The sequence below is a fragment of the Acomys russatus genome, chromosome 10 (genome assembly GCF_903995435.1).
Source record: "Acomys russatus chromosome 10, mAcoRus1.1, whole genome shotgun sequence".
Taxonomy (NCBI): Eukaryota; Metazoa; Chordata; class Mammalia; order Rodentia; family Muridae; genus Acomys; species Acomys russatus.
The window spans coordinates 49,071,790-49,091,851 of record NC_067146.1 but is presented as its reverse complement, the minus strand read 5'-3'; the positions used below and the strand labels follow the sequence as shown (position 1 = coordinate 49,091,851).

The 20,062-nt window shown below is 41.3% G+C and overlaps 1 protein-coding gene across 5 annotated transcripts in view; it reads right to left on the bottom strand.

The window, feature by feature from the left end:
• Magi2 (membrane associated guanylate kinase, WW and PDZ domain containing 2) overlaps positions 1–20,062 on the bottom strand; it is a 1,455,764-nt gene that overhangs the window by 277,030 nt on the left and 1,158,672 nt on the right. For all 5 annotated transcript variants that reach the window (XM_051152089.1, XM_051152090.1, XM_051152091.1 and 2 more), the window contains exon 9: positions 18,888–19,070. In XM_051152089.1, the coding sequence (XP_051008046.1) occupies positions 18,888–19,070 (183 nt within the window). The remainder of the gene's footprint in view (positions 1–18,887; positions 19,071–20,062) is intronic.

The window sequence follows — 20,062 nt, the reverse complement described above, 5'->3', positions numbered from 1 at the left end:
GACTTCTCCTGTACAGCAGGCAGCACAGTACAGTGATTGACAGAGTCTTGGCCTGACCACACAATAGTTTATTTCTTAATTTTTCTGAAGTCCAGTTCTTTGCAAAGCAATGACACTCTAATAGACCCACCAGGGTCACTGTGGGGTTTAGATCAGATACCATATCTTAAGGGTTAGACACACACACACACTTTGAACTTTCCGTGAACAAATGCTGCCACGAGCTAGGCAGCTTATTCCGTTCCAGGGTAGCTCTGCAGTCAAGCCATTTCTAACAGCGAAGCAAACGTGGTCCGTGAGAACACTCTCCTCCATTTAGTTGCTCTTAGATTTAGAAACACCCAGAACTGATGGAAACGAAACTTCTGGTCCCTTGGCAGGGATCGTGTGTGACACTTTGTATTCTCTGTGTTGCACACTTTGATGTGTATTCTTATTTCTACCCTCTCACACCACTAAATTACCAGCAGCATAACTTCTCAGGCAATATGACAATGAGTCCAATTCCCATCCCTTCTTCTTGAAAATGAACAAAAAGGGGAATCATAAAACATGCACAAAGGACACTATAACTGTGGCACTGAGAACTCATTCTCCATTGATGAGAGACAGTTTATAGGTGCTAAACCTTTCAATCTTAAGCCTCATGCAAGCCTTGCTCACATGCTATTCAAATAGCCTTCTTCTCTACATGATACAGTTAAACCATACTTTGGCTGTCTTGAAATGTGTTTGCCACCTTCTGTACTTGGCTGATCAGGCAGAAGCCCAAACAAGAAAATATATCTGACTGTTTATTTGTTCTTTTATCAACTTAGAAAAGAAAGAAGGGTCATTAATTCTTATGCTCTGGACACTGATCTCTTCATTTCCTCTTTCACAAATGATGGCTTTTAGAGATGAAGTCTTCCAACAGGTACGTGCCTGGTTTATAGGCCTGTGGCAGCCAAGGAACAGAAGCACCGAGTGCTGGGCCCTCGCTGGCTCTGGTGGTCATCTCTGCTTTTCTCCATGAACTGAAGACAAGTGGAGCTGCAAGGCAAGGCAGGCCCTTGACATGCTCCTGAAAGTGAGCCAGAATGGATGTGTGTAGAGGAGAAAATGGAAATATATCCTGCATGTGCCCCGATTTCCCTCTGATTTTAATGTGTTTTTCTTCTCTCTCCATATTTCGTACTGACCCCTTAGTTATTTTTTTGACCGCTGTGATCAGTATCACTTTAATCATTGCTCGTTTGGTCATGTTACTCCCTAACTTTTATCCTTCCTGGTATGTTCCCTCAGATAAGCTTAGTTTTTCAGTTCAACTATTTCCATCTTCCATCTCTGCTGCCAACCAGCCCTGAGGCTTAACAGAGTGCTTACAATTTCCCATGATCCCTCAGATTTAGAGCTTTGCAGATGCCATGCTGTCTTCATCTTATAAGGCGAGTCTGCGCTGTGCACATCCTAACACTGAGTAAGCGATCCTCCATGTGTGCTTCCTGAGGGCCTCCATGCTTGTCCTTCCTTCCTCACACAACATTCGTTGTTCCTGGACGACTGACACATTCTTAATCTCTCTCTAAATCACTGCTGGAATCACACTTCTGTGAAATACTTCCTGTCCTCTCCCCATGAATTCTCCTTTTATGAAATACCCAAAAATTGATTTAAGTCACCTTTTCCTCCTTTTTCTTCATGGGCTAGAACCGAGTCAGCACCTCTCTTCTGCCTCCATCATCAAGATCTAGTTCGTTGAGTATAAACTGAACTTAGGGGAGAGAGGAATATTTTTATTTATCAGGCTGTACTTATACTCTCTTTCTGTGTTGGTTATGGGCTAGGTGTCTGACACAGTGGCTGGCCCTCCCAGGGATGGATCTGTATAGTCACCCTTGGGTGACTGCACTGTTTGGCTCACTTGACTTCTTTCTCTTCTGTCAGTTCCGGCCATGTTGGGGTACTGCCCACCCTGTTGTGTCTGTGTTTTCCTTGCCCAGCAGGCAGCTTTCAAGTGGTGTGTGGAAGGCAGCTGGCACGAGTCAGGCACTGTTCCCCATGGTCACTTCCACTATAGAAACTTCAAAGAACCTTGTCATGCCAAATTCTGGGCAGCAACAGTCCCATTGCCAGGCCTTCTCTTCCATCATGTCTCCCTTCTCCACTTCTTTCCCAAGCTGACTGACAAAGAAAGGAAGTACCGTGTCTAGCAGTTGTCCAATTTGGAAATCTTGTGGCTCCTTGCAGGTGATAGCAATTTTAACGAGTAGCTTGAATTGAGATGAGAAATAAGCAATCTCCTCCCCACCATTTCATGGGATTGCTATCATCCAGCCAGCCAATACAAATACTGCATCCCACACAAGGAAACTCTCCAGAAGATTTTCTTCCCTGCTTTCTATCTTGTAGAGACAGGGGTGGGAGTGAGGAGGGAAGGTCTACTGTGGGTGCAGTGGTCCATGGTAGTACTAAGGAAGAGCTGTGGGTCACAGAGTCAAGTCTAGGAAAAGCGCCACATGACACTCCATTCAGCATGAGGTTTTCTGAAGTAGCACACGAAGCATGGACTGACTACCTCTTTTGAATGGTTACCAGAGGGTAGCAATCCTGGTGTGCTGATGTGCTGGGGGTTGGGATTATAAAGCAGAACAAAATTAGCCAGAGATAAAAATCAGTTGCAACCCTGGGCTTCTGACTCAGGGCATAAGGCTGCCTGTGTGTAACCTCTGTTTTTCTCAGCAAGGCATGCATTCTTTCATATCGTTAATTAATAATGTGGCTGCTGACATCAATAAGAAACTAAGAGACCCACCCTGGAAAACCCATTTTGTATTCTTTAGCATTTGAATAGGCAAGGAAATGTTATGTCTGCCAGAAGCACTGTACCTTGTTCTGCTCTGTGTAAACTCACTGTCAGGAGTCCCAGGAAATGCCTCTGCCTGCCTCTAGGCAAAATGTCTCCTTTTCATAGAAAAATGTCACCTTTTCTCTAGGAAATGGCAGGTAGTTATTAATTTTTTATTTTTTTTAAAAGACAAAATGACCTTTGCATTTTGTTAACAACAACAAGAAACCAAACCAAACTAAAAACAAAACAAAAAAAACCTCTTAGATACTTAGGCCAGGATGAAGTGCTCTGAAAGCAATGCTGTATCTACTGTATCTGCTAGGCTGTAGTTGGCATTCTATTTTGTAAATTCTTAGATTACACTTGTCATCAGTGAAGTCACCCTAGGCAACTGTCAGTGACCAAAATGTCTTGGCACCTTCTTTCCCAGGACTTTTCACAAACACGAGGGTGGATACTTGTGTTCAAGCTGCTGTTGCACCCAGATCCAACACATGTACAGATACACACAATGAGACACAGATGAAGACACACAACACACAACACACGCACACACACACACCCATACACACACACAGTCACTGTTTTGACACTTTAGAGCCTTTAAGTCCCAATAACCCATCTTCTGAGCAACTCCTCTGAAAAATGCTGAATCTATTATATAGTTTGTTTAATATGCTACTTTAAAATTTATTATTTATTTAAAATTTTTTATTTTTAATTTGTTCACTTTACCTCCCAACTGCAGTTCCCTCCCTCATCTACTCCCAGTCCTATCCTCCCTTCATTAACTCCTCTCTTTACCTTCCCTAGTCGACAGAAAGGGGGAGCCTTCCTCATCTATCATCTGACCCCATCTTATCAACCAAACCAAATAATCCAATTAAAATATGGGGTACAGAACTAAACAGAGAATTCTCAACAAAGAAATATTGAATGGCCAAGAAACACTTAAAGAAATGCTTAACATTCTTAGTCATCAGGGAAATGCAAATCAAAACAACTCTGAGTGTCCACCTTATACCTGTCAGAATAGCTAAGATCAAAAACTCAAGTGACGGCACATGCTGGGGAGGATATGGAGAAAGGCGAACACTCTTCCATTGCTGGTGGGAGTGCAAACTTGTACAACCACTGTAGAAATCAATCTGGTGTTTTCTTAGAACATTGGGAATAGTTCTACTTCAAGACCCAGCTATAGCACTTCTGTGAATATACATGAAAGATGATCCACCATACAACAAGGACATTTGCTCAACTAGGGTCATAGTAGCTTTATTTGTAATTGCCAGAATCTGGAAACAACCTAGATGTCCCTTAACCAAAGAATGGATAAAGAAACTGTGGTACATTTAGACAATGGAATACTATTCAGCTATTAATAACAAAAAATCTTGAAATTTGCAGGCAAATGGATGGAACTGGAAATGATCGTCCTGAGTAAGGTAACCCAGACCCAGAAAGACATGCATGGTACATAGTCACTTTATGTGGATATTAGCCACATAATGAAGGATAATCACACTATAATCCACAGACCGAAAGAAGCTAAATAACAAGGAGGACCCTAGGCAGGATGCTTAATTCTCATTCAGAAGGGCGAATAGAATAGACACCAGAAGCAATTGAAGAGAAGGAACAGGAAGGGAACCTACCATAAAGGTCCTCTGAAAGACTCCACCCAGCAGGAGATCCGAGCAAATGCTGAAACTGACAGCCATACTTTGGGAAGAACTCAGGGAATCTTATGGAAGAGTTGGGGCATAGAAGGACCTGGAGGGGATAGGAGTTCCACAATGGAGCCAACAAATCTGGGCTCAGGGGCCCCTGCAGAGGCTGATGCACCAACTAAGGACCATGCATGGTGAGGACATAGATCCCTGTTCAGATGTAGTCAATAGGCACCACCGTATCCTTGTGGTCCCATCACTGGGGAGGGGAATAGGGGCTGCCGCTGACATGGACTCTCGTGTCCACTCCTTGATTAGTTCCCCCTGGTAAGGCAGCCTTGCCAGCCCATAGAGGAAGAGGAAACATACTATTTAAAAGTCGAATGTTTCCCATTATTTTAGAGACGTGACAATCAAAATTTTTCTTTTCCCATGCCGAATATTTTTATTCTATCATGAGGACATACGAGGAAACGTTGCCAGTATTCTTTTTCTTCTCTAGTCACATGAGGAAGTAGGAGGGGCAGGCTTGCGGAGCAAGAAGGCCCCCGCAGGAGATGCTGCAGAGAAAGAGTGCGGTCATCCATCTCAGTGCCTGAACTGACGTCCGCTTTGCCAGTGACTCAAGACACAGGGTAGACCTCCTTCCCTGCTGGCGCTGGTTCTCACTAACGCAAAAATCCACCTTCACAGAGTTGGGTTTTCTAACAGAGCAGCAAATTGTACGACGGCACTTGAGATGTGCCGTGTGTGCTCTTGTCACTTCGTGCGACTCCTCAGCTGGAGCATCTGAGAGGAGCATTAATTACACTGGCTGTAGGGAACAACGTTGCTGCAGCTGCAGCCCTTTGCATCCTTGCAGACCGCAGCGTACTTCATCTCTAATTTCGCTGGCAGCTTATAAACAAAGGTCAACATGGTAATTTATCTCCTATTGACTTCAGAAATGTCTTCTCATTGAGGATGCTAAGAGATTTAGAATTATGAACTAAGACCTAAGACTTGGGTGAAAGAGAGAGAGAGAGAGAGAGAGAGAGAGAGAGAGAGAGAGAGAGAGAGAGAGAGAGAGAGAGAGAGAGAGATGGTTCTTCTCTCTTCTTACTTGCATAGATCCCATCTCTGCATGGCAGTGTATATTTGGGCCTGTTTTTAAGAATTAAGCTATTCACTGGGGCCCATGTGCCTATCTGTAAAGATGTATGCCAACATCCTATGCAGGTATTTAATGCAGGGAATGTTATCTTTCTCTCTCTTTTTAATTTATGTATTTTTATTTTTAATTTAATCACTATTGTAGCCCCTTCCCTTGTCTTCTCCTGGTCCTACCCTCTGTCCTTCATCCCACTTCCTCTCTCCCTCATCCCCTCCCTCTCTCCCCTAGTCCTCAGAATGGGGGAGCCCTCCTCCCCTATCATCTGACCTCAGCCTATCAAGTCTCATCTGGACTGCCTGCATCCTCTTCCTCTGTGGCCTGGCAAGGCTGCCCTACCAGGGGGAAGTGAGCAACAGGTGGGCCCCAGGCCCATGTCAGAGGTTGCCCCTATCCCACATCTTTTGGGACCCACAAAGAGACTGTGCAGCCTATTGATTACAGTTGAGCAGGGGGTCTAGGTCCTCACCGTGCATGGTCCTTGGTTGGTGCATCAGTCTCTGCAGGGTCCCCGTGAGCCCAGATTTGTTGGCTCCATTGGTCTCCTTGTGGAGCGTCCGTCCCCTCCAGGTCCTTCTATCTCCCAATTCTTCCATAAGACTCCCTGAGCTCTGCCCAGAAGTTTGGCTGTGAGTCTCAGCATCTGCTTGAATCTCTTACTGGGTGGGGTCTTTCAGAGGACCTCTGTGGTAGGCTCCTATCCTGTTCCTTTTCTTCAACTGTTTCCGGTGTCTATTCTATTTGCCTTTCTGGACGAGAATTAAGCATCCTCCCTTGGGTCCTCCTTGTTACTTAGCTTCTTTCGGTCTGTGGATTGTAGTGTGATTATCCTGTTTTATGTGGCTAATATCCACTTATAAGTGAGTATACACCATGCGTCCAGAAAACCCTAAGAGAGACCACAGATGCCAGTCCAGACTACTATCCCCAGCACAAACAGATCAACACAAACTCAGCACTATAGAAGATACTACAAGGGAAACTCCCACCCTAGGAGGATATTTCTCTTAATAGAAAAAATAATTACCTAGCCTCATCTGTTTCCCAACTGTCCTTTGATTTTTTTTTTACTTGTTCTAGCTCAGACCAACTCCATTTATGTCTGGAGTGGGCTTTCATATCAGAAGTGAGGGAATATAAACATGAGACTTTCTAAATTATGTCTGGAGATGGAGATTAGAATCCTAAGACTTACATAATCAGCAACCAGCACAACTGCCAGCAGTACACGCATAAAAGAGAGGCGGCAATACTCCACTATTATACAGCCAGTAGAATACATTTTATCAAGTCTTCTACCTTAGTTTTAATCTTGTTAATATTGTCTTTAAATATAAAACATATGAAGAAGCAAGCACCTGCTGAAATGCTCAGAATAGAACTATTTTTTTTCTACTAGAATGTTCGCAGACTGTGTCACATATCAACCAGCCCCGGAATATCAAATTTGCTCAATCCTTTCAAAGACAGTCTTGTTAGTGTGATATCATTTTCATGTCCCACATTCTTTCCAAGTGCTTCTGTGGAGATGTTTGGGTAAGCTACACACAATAAGAAAACCTTTGGCAACAGTATTTAATGGGTCCACAAACAGTAATGGGTGACTACTACAGGAAAGCTTCACTTCCATTGTTTATCTTAGAAAGCCAGTTTTTCACAAATAAATTCATTCATTTGTTCAGCCAACAGGTTGGATTTGGCTATATGTACTTGTTTGGTGAACTAATCCTTGACAATTTAATTAATTCAAATAGGACATTGTCTATGCCTGGGGGATCTCATAATTGCGAGGAGGGAGGAGATGAAACAAGAGCCTCCAGTTCCTCTGGGGTGGAGGTGAGGGGCTGAATATAAGCATCTTCTACGAAGAGCGGATAATCTCCTGGTGCATGGAAGACTCAACTCCATCCGTCTAGGAGCGGGCATTAAGACCTGAATGAATTTCACGTTGTCTGTAAAGATATGTTTAGCAGTCAAGTTTCAATTTGTATCATTTTAGCTTATTTATGAACAAAGAGTTGGTGAATCTAAACCTAAAACCTAAATAAACTAAATGGGAAACATATTTAAATGTATTAGGATAATATGATCACTTCAAGCTTGACTCTCTTAAGTTGAACACCTTTCACTAATACACTGCAGCTGACCACATCCTCCGAGAAATAAATATTAAAAGGTAATATTAACCCTAAAATCTCCAGGCTATGTTTTATTCAATTTAAAGCATAACCTTTCAGATTTTTAAATGCTATTTTTTATTCCATTATAATTTATTCACATTATATCCTTATTGTAAACCCCTCATTCTTATCTTCCTGTTCCCCCTCCTTTTCCCACCCTATTCCCTTCCCCTAAATCTCTGACAGGTGGGGTCCTACTCCCCCACCTTCTGACAGTCACCAACCCTACATCCGACAAAGGGCTAAAATCCAAAATATAAATAACTCAAAAAAAATTCCATCAAACCAAATAACCCAATTAAAAATGGGGTACAGAGCTAAACAGAGAATTTTCAAGAGATGAATGTCGAATGGCTGAGAAACACTTAAATGCTCAACATCCTTAGTTATCAGGGAAATGCAAATCAAAAGGACTCTGAGATTTCATCTTATACCCATCAAAATGGCTAAGATCAAAAACTCAAGTGACAGCACATGCTGTTGAGGATGTGGAGAAAGGGGAACACTCCTCCATTGCTGGTGGGAGTGCAAACTTACACTATCAGTTTGGAAATCAATCTGGAGTTTTTCAGAAAATTGGAAATATTGCGATCTTAAATGCTAGTTTTATATTCAATGGGTTATAATGCCTAGCACCATTCCTAGCTATATTCTTGGGATGAATTGCTACCCCACCTACTTTCTTTTTCAGCTGCTGGTGGGGGCAAGAGAACCCCAGTTACAAATTAAGAGAAAGGTTTTATACAGAGCAATTTAAAATTAATAGTGAGAAGAGTACATTTCAGTGCACCAATTTTCATGAATTTAATAAAATTATCATGGATATCATACCTTAATCACTGTTGATTTTTTTAGTGAATATATATCATGAGAAAAACATATAAGGTAGTTTTATCCATATTAAAATGGCAATAAAGTTCCTCATGCCACTATGTGAGAAGCACTGCACCCTCTGAAGGGAGCTTTTACCAAGCTTTTAAATGAAGAGGGCATAAAGAAACAGTACAAGGTAAAAAGGAAAAGATGCAAATAAGCTAAAGATCATTAAGGAACTGGTGCATCATTTATTAAAACAGCCCCTCAAATGGCTCAGTTTGCTGCTGAAATCAAGGTATTGTTGATTGTGACATCTATATCATCTATTATTCCCAGAGGAGCATAGTGAGCAGACAGCATTCAGTGTGGCTCCTGCTCAAGTGTAATGTACTTTGTTATTGCTCTGAAGGATATCACCACAGTGGTCATATTGGGCATGTGGACAAAATGAAGGAGCATTTTCAAAGTTCAGTCCATTTGCAGAGAATTAAGGGTAAATATATCAACAGGCTAAATAAGCACAGCTTATTTCTTCTCCTCTGGAGATGCTGTTATTGGTCAGCAGGCTGAAAATTTAATATCATCTTCAGGTGTTTATAGCAATCAAAAACAAACCAAAACAAACCAAACAAAACCAATGTCCCCCTTAAAACAAAGCAAAACAAAACAAAAAGTCTAAAACTGAAAGAGGCATCACATCACATGATTTTTTTATAATATATTTTTAAAGAGCCATTTAATTTTTAGTTATATGTATGTATATGTGGGTGGGGGCGGAGATTAAGTACATATGAATGTGGGTGCCATGGAGACAAGAGGTATATGAATCTGTGGAGGTGGAGTTGCAGGTGTTTGTGAGCCAATGTGGGTCCTGGCAATCAAACTCAGGTCCTCTGAAAGAGAAGCACACACTCTGAAGAGCTGAGCCATCTCTTTGTGTGTGTGTGTGTGTGTGTGTGTGTGTGTGTGTGTGTGTGTAGGGGGGTGCACTAAAGAAACTGCTGAAATGACCCCTCCATGATATGGATAAGGTGTTTATTATAGATATGAGAGAGAAAATGTGAAGTCCAGAGCAGAGGAAGATAAAAGTAGGCTGAACATGGCCAGCAGATTGGACACAGCCATGGCTTATGAAGCAGGAGTGTAGGAAAGACTAATGAGGACAGAGGGATAACAAGAGTTGAAGAACAGAGAAAAACTAGAGAGAGTGGAAGAGAATAAGAAAAAGTGAAAATAAGAGAGAGTAAGAGGATAGGCAGGAATGATAGATAGATAGATAGATAGATAGATAGATAGATAGATAGATAGTACATTATAAGACAGATGAGTAGCAGGGGGGATGGTAGGGAGGCCTGTGAGCTGGAGGAAGTTTAGGATAGAGGAGAATGTGAGAAGGGCTGGGGTAACATCATGAACTTTGAAATGTGTAACAGGTACTTGTGATACTGAGGGATCCTGGAGGCCAGCACGGGCTTTTATATGCTGATAGGCACCAAAGTTAGTCTCTTCTCCCAGAGGCAAGGAAAATTACTCCTTTTGGTACAGGGAACTGTACCTTCTATAGTCTAGGTTGAGCTCATTTCTGGATACAGGGACTGCCCTTTGAGAGTGGGTAATTGGAGTTTCCTATGTACCCAACATCAGCTGCAAAGCATTTGATTTTTTAAGATTGAAAACAATCTACCATTGACGTGAATCATGTTAGACACTCTCTCTCTCTCTCTCTCTCTCTCTCTCTCTCTCTCTCTCTCTCTCTGTGTGTGTGTGTGTGTGTGTGTGTGTGTGTGTGTGTGTGTGTATCAAAAGCCTCAGTGTTTGGCATGGGAAATCTCCCTTTAAGATGATGGTCAGGGAAGTCCAAGATACTACCGAAATAATATAGGCTGTCCATAGCCTTTGGTTGCCTCTCAGAAGGTAAGACCCTGTTGCTGAAGATAGCATATATTTCAAATGCAGGACTTGGAGGTATTGAACTGGAACTCCTGCCTGAAGTCTAATTTTCACAGTGTCTGAGGGTGCTATGCAAGCTGCCACAGGAGGTAGTAAATAGTCTACTCAGCTGTAGAACATACCAAGTACAATAACGGAGAGCATGGCAGGACACCCTGCCAGGGGGCAACAGTGGGGTAAACATCAGCTGCCTAATTGGACTTGAAGCTCCCTTAATTCATGCCATGAATTCCTAAAACTGTAAACCCAGTTAACCACTTGTGGCTGGGGAGGTCATGGACTCTAGAGGAGACCTTACTACTGACAACTTTCTTAAACTGGTATGGTTAATAACTTTGTTATAAATAATTAGAATTACATCCACAGATGAACATAGATTTCTCCCCTCATCAAAGAATCTTTTCTTCTGCAGCAGATGGAGACCACAGAAATTCACAATGGTTAAAATGACTGTGAGGTGTCAAACTCCAGTAGATATGTCTATAACATAAACTCATATAGGTCAACATAAGATTCAGGAAATATAACAGGAGGAGGGGTGGAAAGACTATAGGAGCCAGAGAACCAGTGTATCTGTTACAATATAGTGTCCTTTATATATGACAGGGATGCCGTGAAATCTCAACAATATGGCTGAGTCTAATCAAGACCGGAAGATGGTAACCAATTGGTACAACAACATGAGTGGAAGAGCTACAAGACAACTAACAACAGGACAGAGGGCCTCTTTCCCAAAATGAACAGCTACAGATAATTAATGATGAGAGAGAGTGAGAGTCAGAGAGAGAGAGAGAGAGAGAGAGAGAGCGAGAGCGAGAGACAGAGAGAGAGAGAGAGAGACAGAGAGACAGAGGAGAAAGAGAGAGAGAGAGAGGGAGGGATATATCAATCATTCTACTCAAGAAATGAGACCCTGATAAATTATCCAATCCCAAGTTGTCATCCCTAAACACACATACATGTGAACAACACTAACAGAGTCAATTGGCAGTGTTTATAGCTACACTCCCCCTACACACAGAGAAATCAGAAATAGATTCTGCTCCTGTTTTATACCCCTATAGAAAATTCAGTCTTCAAAGTCAACCTCAAACACAGATCCCAAATAACTTTCAGTAGCTTTCATGTGTACCAATAATGAACTCACAAATAAATAAGCTAGAAAATAATCTCATTAAAATAGCTCAAAATCAAACCAAACCAATAACGTACCCATGAATAAACTTAATAACCAATGAAAGACGTTCACCATGAAAACGTCAAGCCACTGAAAAAGGAAATCAAAGAAGACACTAGACAATACAAAGACTTGGCAGAATTAATATTGTGGAAACTGCTATAGTACTAAAGTTAATTTATTCATCAGAATTAGGATATTATACTTGACAGAACTAGAAAAGACAACCCAAGGATTTATATGGAACTACAAAGGACCATGAAAACCCAAAGCAACTCTCAGGGGAAAGAACACAGCTGGATGCATCGCAATAAACAGGCAGACTAACAGAACAGAAGACCTGAAAAATAGGCCAACAAAGCTAGGGCCACTTTTTTTTTAAAAGGTCATTTTAAAATATGGACAACTGTGTTCATAGGGCACATGGAAACAGTGCTCTAGAGAAATGAGACACACAGCCCACAAATGAGGATGAGATGGGGGAAACAGTGAACTGCACACGAGATAGGCATAATGGAAAACTGTACCCACTGTACATCTTGTCTACATGGGGAGGGCAGGTAAAACATGCTCCTTTCCACAAATGGACCCTCAAGAGCTGCTTTGGGGGGGAAAATGGTGTGTGTATGTGTGTATACATGTACGTGCGCGCGCGCGCGCGCGCGTGTGTGTGTGTGTGTGTGTGTGTGTGATGCATATGAACTTGTAGCAAGTGCATTTACCAGTGCAAACCCATGAGGAGGCCAGGGCCACACATTGTGTGTTTTCCACTATTGCTCTCCAACTTACTGAATTGAGACAACCTAGACAGGGTCTCTCATTGAACTGAATGTTATTCCTTTGGTTAAGCTGGTTCACCAGTGAGGTCTTGGGATCTGCCTACTTCCCAACAAAATACCTGGGTACAACACACACACACACACACACACACACACACACACACACACACACACACCTTTCCAAAGGATGGAAATATTTGTTGGGTACCCATTCTTCTGTAAACACACACTGAGGTAACGACTAGCACAACTGAAGAGGTGGCAGAGACTAAAGTACTTATTTGTGATCTTATAAATAAAATGAGCAAATGCTGTAAAGAGGCAATATATCATGCAATGAGGAAACTTTCAACAGTAGACAGTAGATGGATATCTTTCAGACCCTGTGTCTTCTGAGCTATGTTATATCAAGTTTGATTTTTAGAAGGCATTAAGAGTGCTCGCTTACTTAGTATGGATAGTAAAATGCTTTAGAGGACATGACAGCGTCCAGGGTACTTGGTTTCCAGAATGTGTAGAGTCCTTTGTAGTCAGAGTTGGATGGTTACCAGGCATCTTGGTAATGTCTGTTGAGAAACCTTCCAGAACAATGTGGAACCATTGGGAACTGGCTCCATTATCAAAAGCAGCTGGAAGGACACGGCCCTCATTTTTTCCTGTCCACTACTCCTTGCCAGATGTCACTGCCAAATAAGAAAGAATTCCCTGCTCCTCCCTTTTGTTCTGGTGCAGAATCCTAGGGGAACTTTTCCATACTGTTGTTTTTCTTGTGTCCCCATGAGCTATTGATACATTTAAATGAGAGGTGACTGAAGCTAAAAATGTTGATTAAACTATTTCCATGTTATTTTGACATAAAATGAGATCACTCATTTTAAACATCAGGAATTTTCCTCTGATCACTATAGTGTTTATTTTAAAAGTTTGTTTAATACATAAAGTTAAATTTTGAAAAGAGAATAAGTTGGTCTCTAATGTGTTTGTTTGTGAAATGTTATGCAGAAGATGAAAACTGGGTTCAATTTTGCCTTTGTAGTATTACCTTATTTAACATTATTGAAGGGGCTCTATTACAAAGCAGGAATGCAAATATAGCCCATTTACACAGTGCTTCTCCATTTTAAGGTCATCCACCCTAAACCCATCCCTCCATCCATCCTTCCATCTATCCTTCCATCCATCCATCCATCCTTCCATCAATCCATTCAAGTACTTACACCTGCTGCTGCAGATACACTCGAGGGTATAGCACCTGCTCACATGTACCAAGCCCTGGGTTCTGTTTCTCAGAACAAACCAAACCAAAATGAGCACCTGCTGGGCCCAGGATTGGGTGAAGACAGGGCCTGAGGCAGGGTGGACGCAGGAGGCACAAGGGAGGAGTGAGTCAGGGGTGGGAGTTGGGGGTGGAGGCTGTGGCCTGACTGACTGGCAGTAAAAGTCCTCTGTCAACCAGGACAGATGCATGCTGTTCCAAAACACAGATCATATCATTTTTGTCCCTGGATATGTGGTTTCATTCATTCATTCAATTATTTTGTTTTGTTTTCGAGGCAGGGTTTCTCTGTGTAGCCTTGGCTGTCCTGGACTCACTTTGTAGACCAGGCTGGCTTTGAACTCACAGCAATCCACCGACCTCTGCCTCCCTGAATGCTGGGATTACAGGTGTACAGGTGTGCACTACTGCTCCTGGCCTTGGACATGTGTTTTAATTTACTCTTTGTCATAAGTTTAGTCATCAGTGATAAGCAGTAACAGGACAGAATTATCTTTTATAATCACTTTCCTGTATTAACTCCACAACCCAACTTTTAAGAATCTTGCTGTTTCCAAGCTGGTCTGGGTAGACTGTCATGTCCCAAGTAGCATAGTATTAGCTTTTTCTCTTTTTTTTTCTTTTTTTTTTAGTATCAACTTTTAATGGTCAGAGTGCTATTTGTCATTAGGTCCAAGAAAAATCTTAGGCAAACACTGGTAAATTATTAAATTTCTGCCATAATACAATGTTTATATTTTATATATTTGTAGAATTTATTTATATCTCTAATCTTCACATTCTTTTGTTCATTGGTCATATGGCACCACAGTGGCTCTATATGAACTAACTTTTCTAGGAAAGGAGAGGTCTTAATATTTTATTCTTTTCTCATTTATCCACGCTGTTCTTTGTCCATCAGTAGTAGGAAGGGACTTTTAATTTGATCTGCTGCCAACTTTTCTAGTCTAATGAATCTTGTTTACTTTGTTCTGATTATCTTGTTCCTGAGTAAGTACAGGGGCGGATGGTCCAAGAGCATCTTGTAATCAGAGTCTCATAAGATGGTCTATGGCATCTTTATTTGAGTCACAACCTCCAGGGTATAAGGAGGACCATTAAGTAAGCCAGATAAGTATATCTCCTTAAAAATGGTAGGTGTAGTATGCTCAGGACTTTCCTGGGAAAGCTCAGAAGTGGTACTCCTGGGAGAAGGTGTAAATGAGTCATAGGAAATTTCCCATCAATCCAGTATCTCCAAGTTGTACAAATAATAAAAGCCCCACCCCAGCTAAATATGAAACATGTAGAGACCACATGAGAGTGACTGCATCTCTCCGCTCAGCTTTGCTGGGTTGTTGTCGGGTAGCTGTGTGGGCTTTGTGACTTTCACGGTCCCCGTTAGTTGCAGCTGTGCCAAGCATCTGTTGTTTGCCCAGCATATGTAAGATCTAGAGCTATGCAAGTCTGAACAGTGTCAGCTGTGGAGTAAGGCTCCATGCTTAATTGGCTGAAAATTTATACCAAAAAAAGTTTAGATAGAGATCTACGTATGTCCACGATCTTTTAGGACTTTAGGACATATGTTTACGCGTAGTTCTTTGGCGTGCACTATAAGTGTAGTCAATCACTCCCGTTTGTGGCTGCCCATTTGACTCTGTGCTTCACCACAAGCATATACCCAAGGGAAACACTAACGGACACTGATGGCTTCCCAACCGTTTTGCAGACACTTGTCTTCCAATAGCTTCCCTCACTCGTCCAGCCAGCAAGCATCTACCCACCTTCTTAAACCACCATCTCATCATGTCCGTGAGGGGTTTTTCAAAGCAGTGGGAGACTTTTTCTTCCCAGAGTCAACACCTTCTTCCTCTGTACCATTTCATTACTTAGGTATGTATTTTATTATTGCTTTGATAGATACATCCATCAACATATCACTCATTATTTCAATATACACTGCAAATTATGTGGGGATAGGAACCTTTGTCTTGCCACTTTTTCATCTTTATTAATTAGCAGAACGTTTGGCAAGCACAGACCTTCACTAAATATTTGCTGAACTAAAGAGCAATTCATTCTACTGTAACTTGTTCAGTGTTGGCAGAAATACATTTACATATGTATTAAAATTATCTTGTAATTAGATATGAATATATTTTTGAATATTTAAAAAGCATTATAGTTTGCTTTGTTAAATTCTTTTCGAATAGAGAAAATTACAATCCCTCCAAAGGCTCAATAAATTTATACAACATATTCTTTTTTAAAATTTTTTGTTAACTGCAGCTAGGATGTAGTATAGGAGAGAGAAGAATAAATTTTAAAAAATTGTTATTTACTTCCCCAACATTAGGGATATTGTAGCCTCATCACATTATGTTCCAGTAGCTTATCGATGTGTCTAAAGCTCCTTCTAGATGTAAATCCTTGGAAATGAGTCCCTGTCATTTCTACCTTTGAGGCCCTGATGTTAGCTTTTCAGTCATTGCTATTCATTGCAGGCGTTCATTCAGAAGCTGAAGAAGTGCTTGTTAAATCCATAAAGAGCAAACTCACGCCTAGGTCTGTGCTTCTTTCCTGTCTCTTGGGAGCTGATGTATGGTTTTCTTACATGGTCAAAATGTGCTAAATTGTAAATAAAGCTTTGACTTTTTAGTGGAATGAGTCTTCCCTCACACCCTGTGGGTGTAACGAATTAGAGAATCAATGATGAGAAAAGAAAAAAAAAAAAAAAAAAAACACACACACAATTTGCTGTGCAAATATTCGTATTCAGTTTTCTACTTTCCACAAGAAGTCTTTTCTAATTTTGAACCGTGAATTGTGGGTTAGACCATAGGAAAGTAATTAGGTCCTTTATTTTGGAAAAAAAAAATAGGTCTCTCAAATATTTCGCAGAAGTTCAAGAGCCCTGGTGATCCATTCTCTGTTAAAACAATATTAATCCCATAGCTTCCTTGTGTCCTACCTGCAGACTGTACAAGCATTTAAAAATTTATTATAATTTATCCAGATTACATTCTCATTGTTATCCCCTTGCTTCTATCTTCCTGTTTCCCCTCCTTCTTCTGCCCTACTCCCCTCCCATAAACCTCTGACAGAAGGGGCCCTCCTCCCCCACCATATGACCGGCCCTATCAGGTCTCATCTAGATAGCAGGCATCCCCTTCCTCTGTGTGCCTGCAGGGCCTGTCCACCAAGGGAAAGTGATCAAATTGGAATGCATGCAGTGAACCTAGCCCCGCTGTTCAGCTATGGCTAACGGACAGCTCATTTTCCATGGTTTGTAGGGTAGCAGGGGCTGCCTCTGACATGCACTCTCTACAAGCATTTTTAATTGAGTTATTTGGTGTTTACATTTTTTTTTTTTTTTTTTTGGGAGCAGCTTGAAGGTATGGATTCCTTACAGAGTATTTCTAGATCAATGGGACGCTGGCCGCTAATTCTTGCAGAACATCATGTACACACGACTTCTCCTCTCTGTCTATTCCTCCCAGATATACCCCACTTCCCTTTACATCTTTGAAAACCACCACAAAACCCATCAAGCCCCTTTGTGCTGTCTGTGTGCTCCTGGATGTAAAGCCACCCGCTGCACTGTGGGTGACCGTCTAGGACCCACACCTGAGGTGTGACATTTTGAACTTGATGTGAAGGTGTAAGATCTTTCAGGAGATCCAGTATCACTGTCTACATTATTTCCTGCTAGTGAGTGGCACTAGAAAATATACTCGCGCAGTGTTCTTGAAAAACGACAGGCATAAAGAAACTCACATGTAATTATAAAGCTTTGGCAACTTTAAAAATAGGCAATTTCAAACGAAGACCTCAATTTGATGTGCACTCCATATACGAGTTCCTTTTGGGATTCATGGAAATGATTCAATTCATAAGCACATAACCATGGCAGGAACTCAAAGAAAGAATAAGCCAGCTACCAAGATGAGACTTGATAGCCTATGACCGTATAGTGGGGGAGGAGGTCCCCCTCAGTCTTAGACCTAGGGGAGGGGAATAGGGTGAAAGCGGGAGGGAGGGAGGAATGGGAGGATACAAGTGATGGGATAACAATTGAGTTGTAATCTGAATAAACTAATAAAATTAAAATAAAAAAAGTTTCTTGTCTAACATAGATCCCTGACCTGTGTGTCTTACAGGATCCATTTACAAAGATGAAGACCATGAACTGAATCAACGTGAAAAAAAAAAAATGTAAAAGTGGTGATGGATTGTATTTCTTTGCAGGTATAATTACAATACTTTTGTTTGTTTGTTTGTTTTTTAATTACAATACTTTTAATACTGTCTAAAGGACTTTAAAAATAATATCACAAAAATTCTTGAATCAGCACCTTATAAACTGATGATCACATTTAACTTTTGATTTTTTCCCCACATAAGGAAATCACTCTTTATAAATGATGGAACTTATTCAAAGTCATGGGCCAGGTAAGAGAACCACAAACCAGATTGCTTAATCAGACCTACTTCATTACTTTTTCTCTAATCATATTTTGCATTTTTCTGTCCTTAACAATCTAGTTCTATGTTTCCATGTGAAATCAATTTCAGTTACAGTTTAGGTAGACATCCAAGTAATTATATATTAAAATTAATTTATAATGACTACAAAACATACATTAAGACACTGTATAGAGACAAATGAAAAGTAATGCCACTTAACACTTTTCTCTCAGATATGTATGCACAGATCAGTATCTATCGTGAACAATTTAGCATATAAATATTGAAGGATTGATGCAGGCTTAAACATATTAGCGGCTGAATATAAGTAAGCAAAGTGTGAGAATTTGAGATTACTCAGAAGAGTTAAGTTTCAAGTCTGTTGGAACCAGTGAGCAGAGGGGGCAGTTTGAGAAGTGAGGGAGAAATTGATTCTCTATGTTGTTTACAGATGATTTCGGCTCAAAAATCTAACGTAGGAAAATGTGATGCGTCAGTTTTCTAAACCGAAGTGACCTTTGATATTGGAATTAAAACCCACAAAGGGCTCGCCACATTTTGCTGACAAGAACGAGTCGCTGCGATGCCAACTCCCCAGCTCCAGGAAGCTTACCTGTCTCCATTTTCCCGTCCTGTGCAGCAGGTCCGTCTGGGATCACGCTTTTCACCTGTAGAAACTCATCTGGCTCATCTCCCCCAATGATGGTAAATCCAAAGCCCATGTTGCTCTTTTTGAGGGTGGTGCTGAGGAATGTTCCCTTCAACTGGGATGCATCCCGCGTGAAGAGCGGCTTTTCTACATTGGCCAATACAAGTTAAAAAGGAAAAGGCATTTTAAAGACAGGCCACCAGAGAGCAGCCAACCAGCGAGCAGCAATCTCTGGGTAGGTGTGGGAGGCTGACGTGGTAGGTGCAAGCAGGTGGCCACGTCAACCATCCAGGGAACCACGACAGGCTGAATGGCTAGAGAGCAACTTACTAGTCTTCAAATCGTATCTGACTTACAACTCTCTTGTTATGAGAGTTCCCAGGGAGGAGGAGCGTGTGAGTGGCTGGCCCTGTCAGCACTGTAATTGCCTGGGGTAGAAAATCAAATGGACCCATTTAAGGACATGAAACACGCACAGGTTACAGAAAAGCAGTGCACTGTGACGTATATGTAATGGTCAAAATTGTTTAGAAAGTACCTGGATGTGGGACGGTGCTAATTTTTTGTTTACACTCAGCCACTGCAAGATGTCATAACTACAATCAGATATATCTCTCCTGGCCAGAGAGTGTCTGGTACATTCCAAAATGCGAGCAAATGGCAAGCCAACAGTTCTCGACATGGTTCTGAATGTAAAGGTGAGACATTTTGTACTATGTTGACATTTTCAAATCGATGTCAAAAGCATCTGAGTAATACTTGAGCCCGCATAGTGGGCTTGCTCACTTGTTTATAATATGATAAACGCTTTCAACTGTGAGTTCTAACTACATACAGTTCTAAGCACTCGAAGGTTCTGAGGCATTAAAGCGTTTTATTCTAAGCACTTTGTTAAGGTAGGGTCTGGCTCTATAGTCCAGGGGGCCTTGGACTTTTGATCCTCCTGTCTCGTGCTAATTTTGATCCCATATGTTTGGATCACAGGCAGACATCACCATACTCAGCTTTATAGATAAGGATTTCATATACTCTTTGAAGCTGGTAAGATTTGATACTCATAGTTGCCAAACAATAAGTGGCAACTCGGCTACATATTTTGCGTGATATTGTTACGTTTTTTTTTTTTTTTTTTTTTTTTT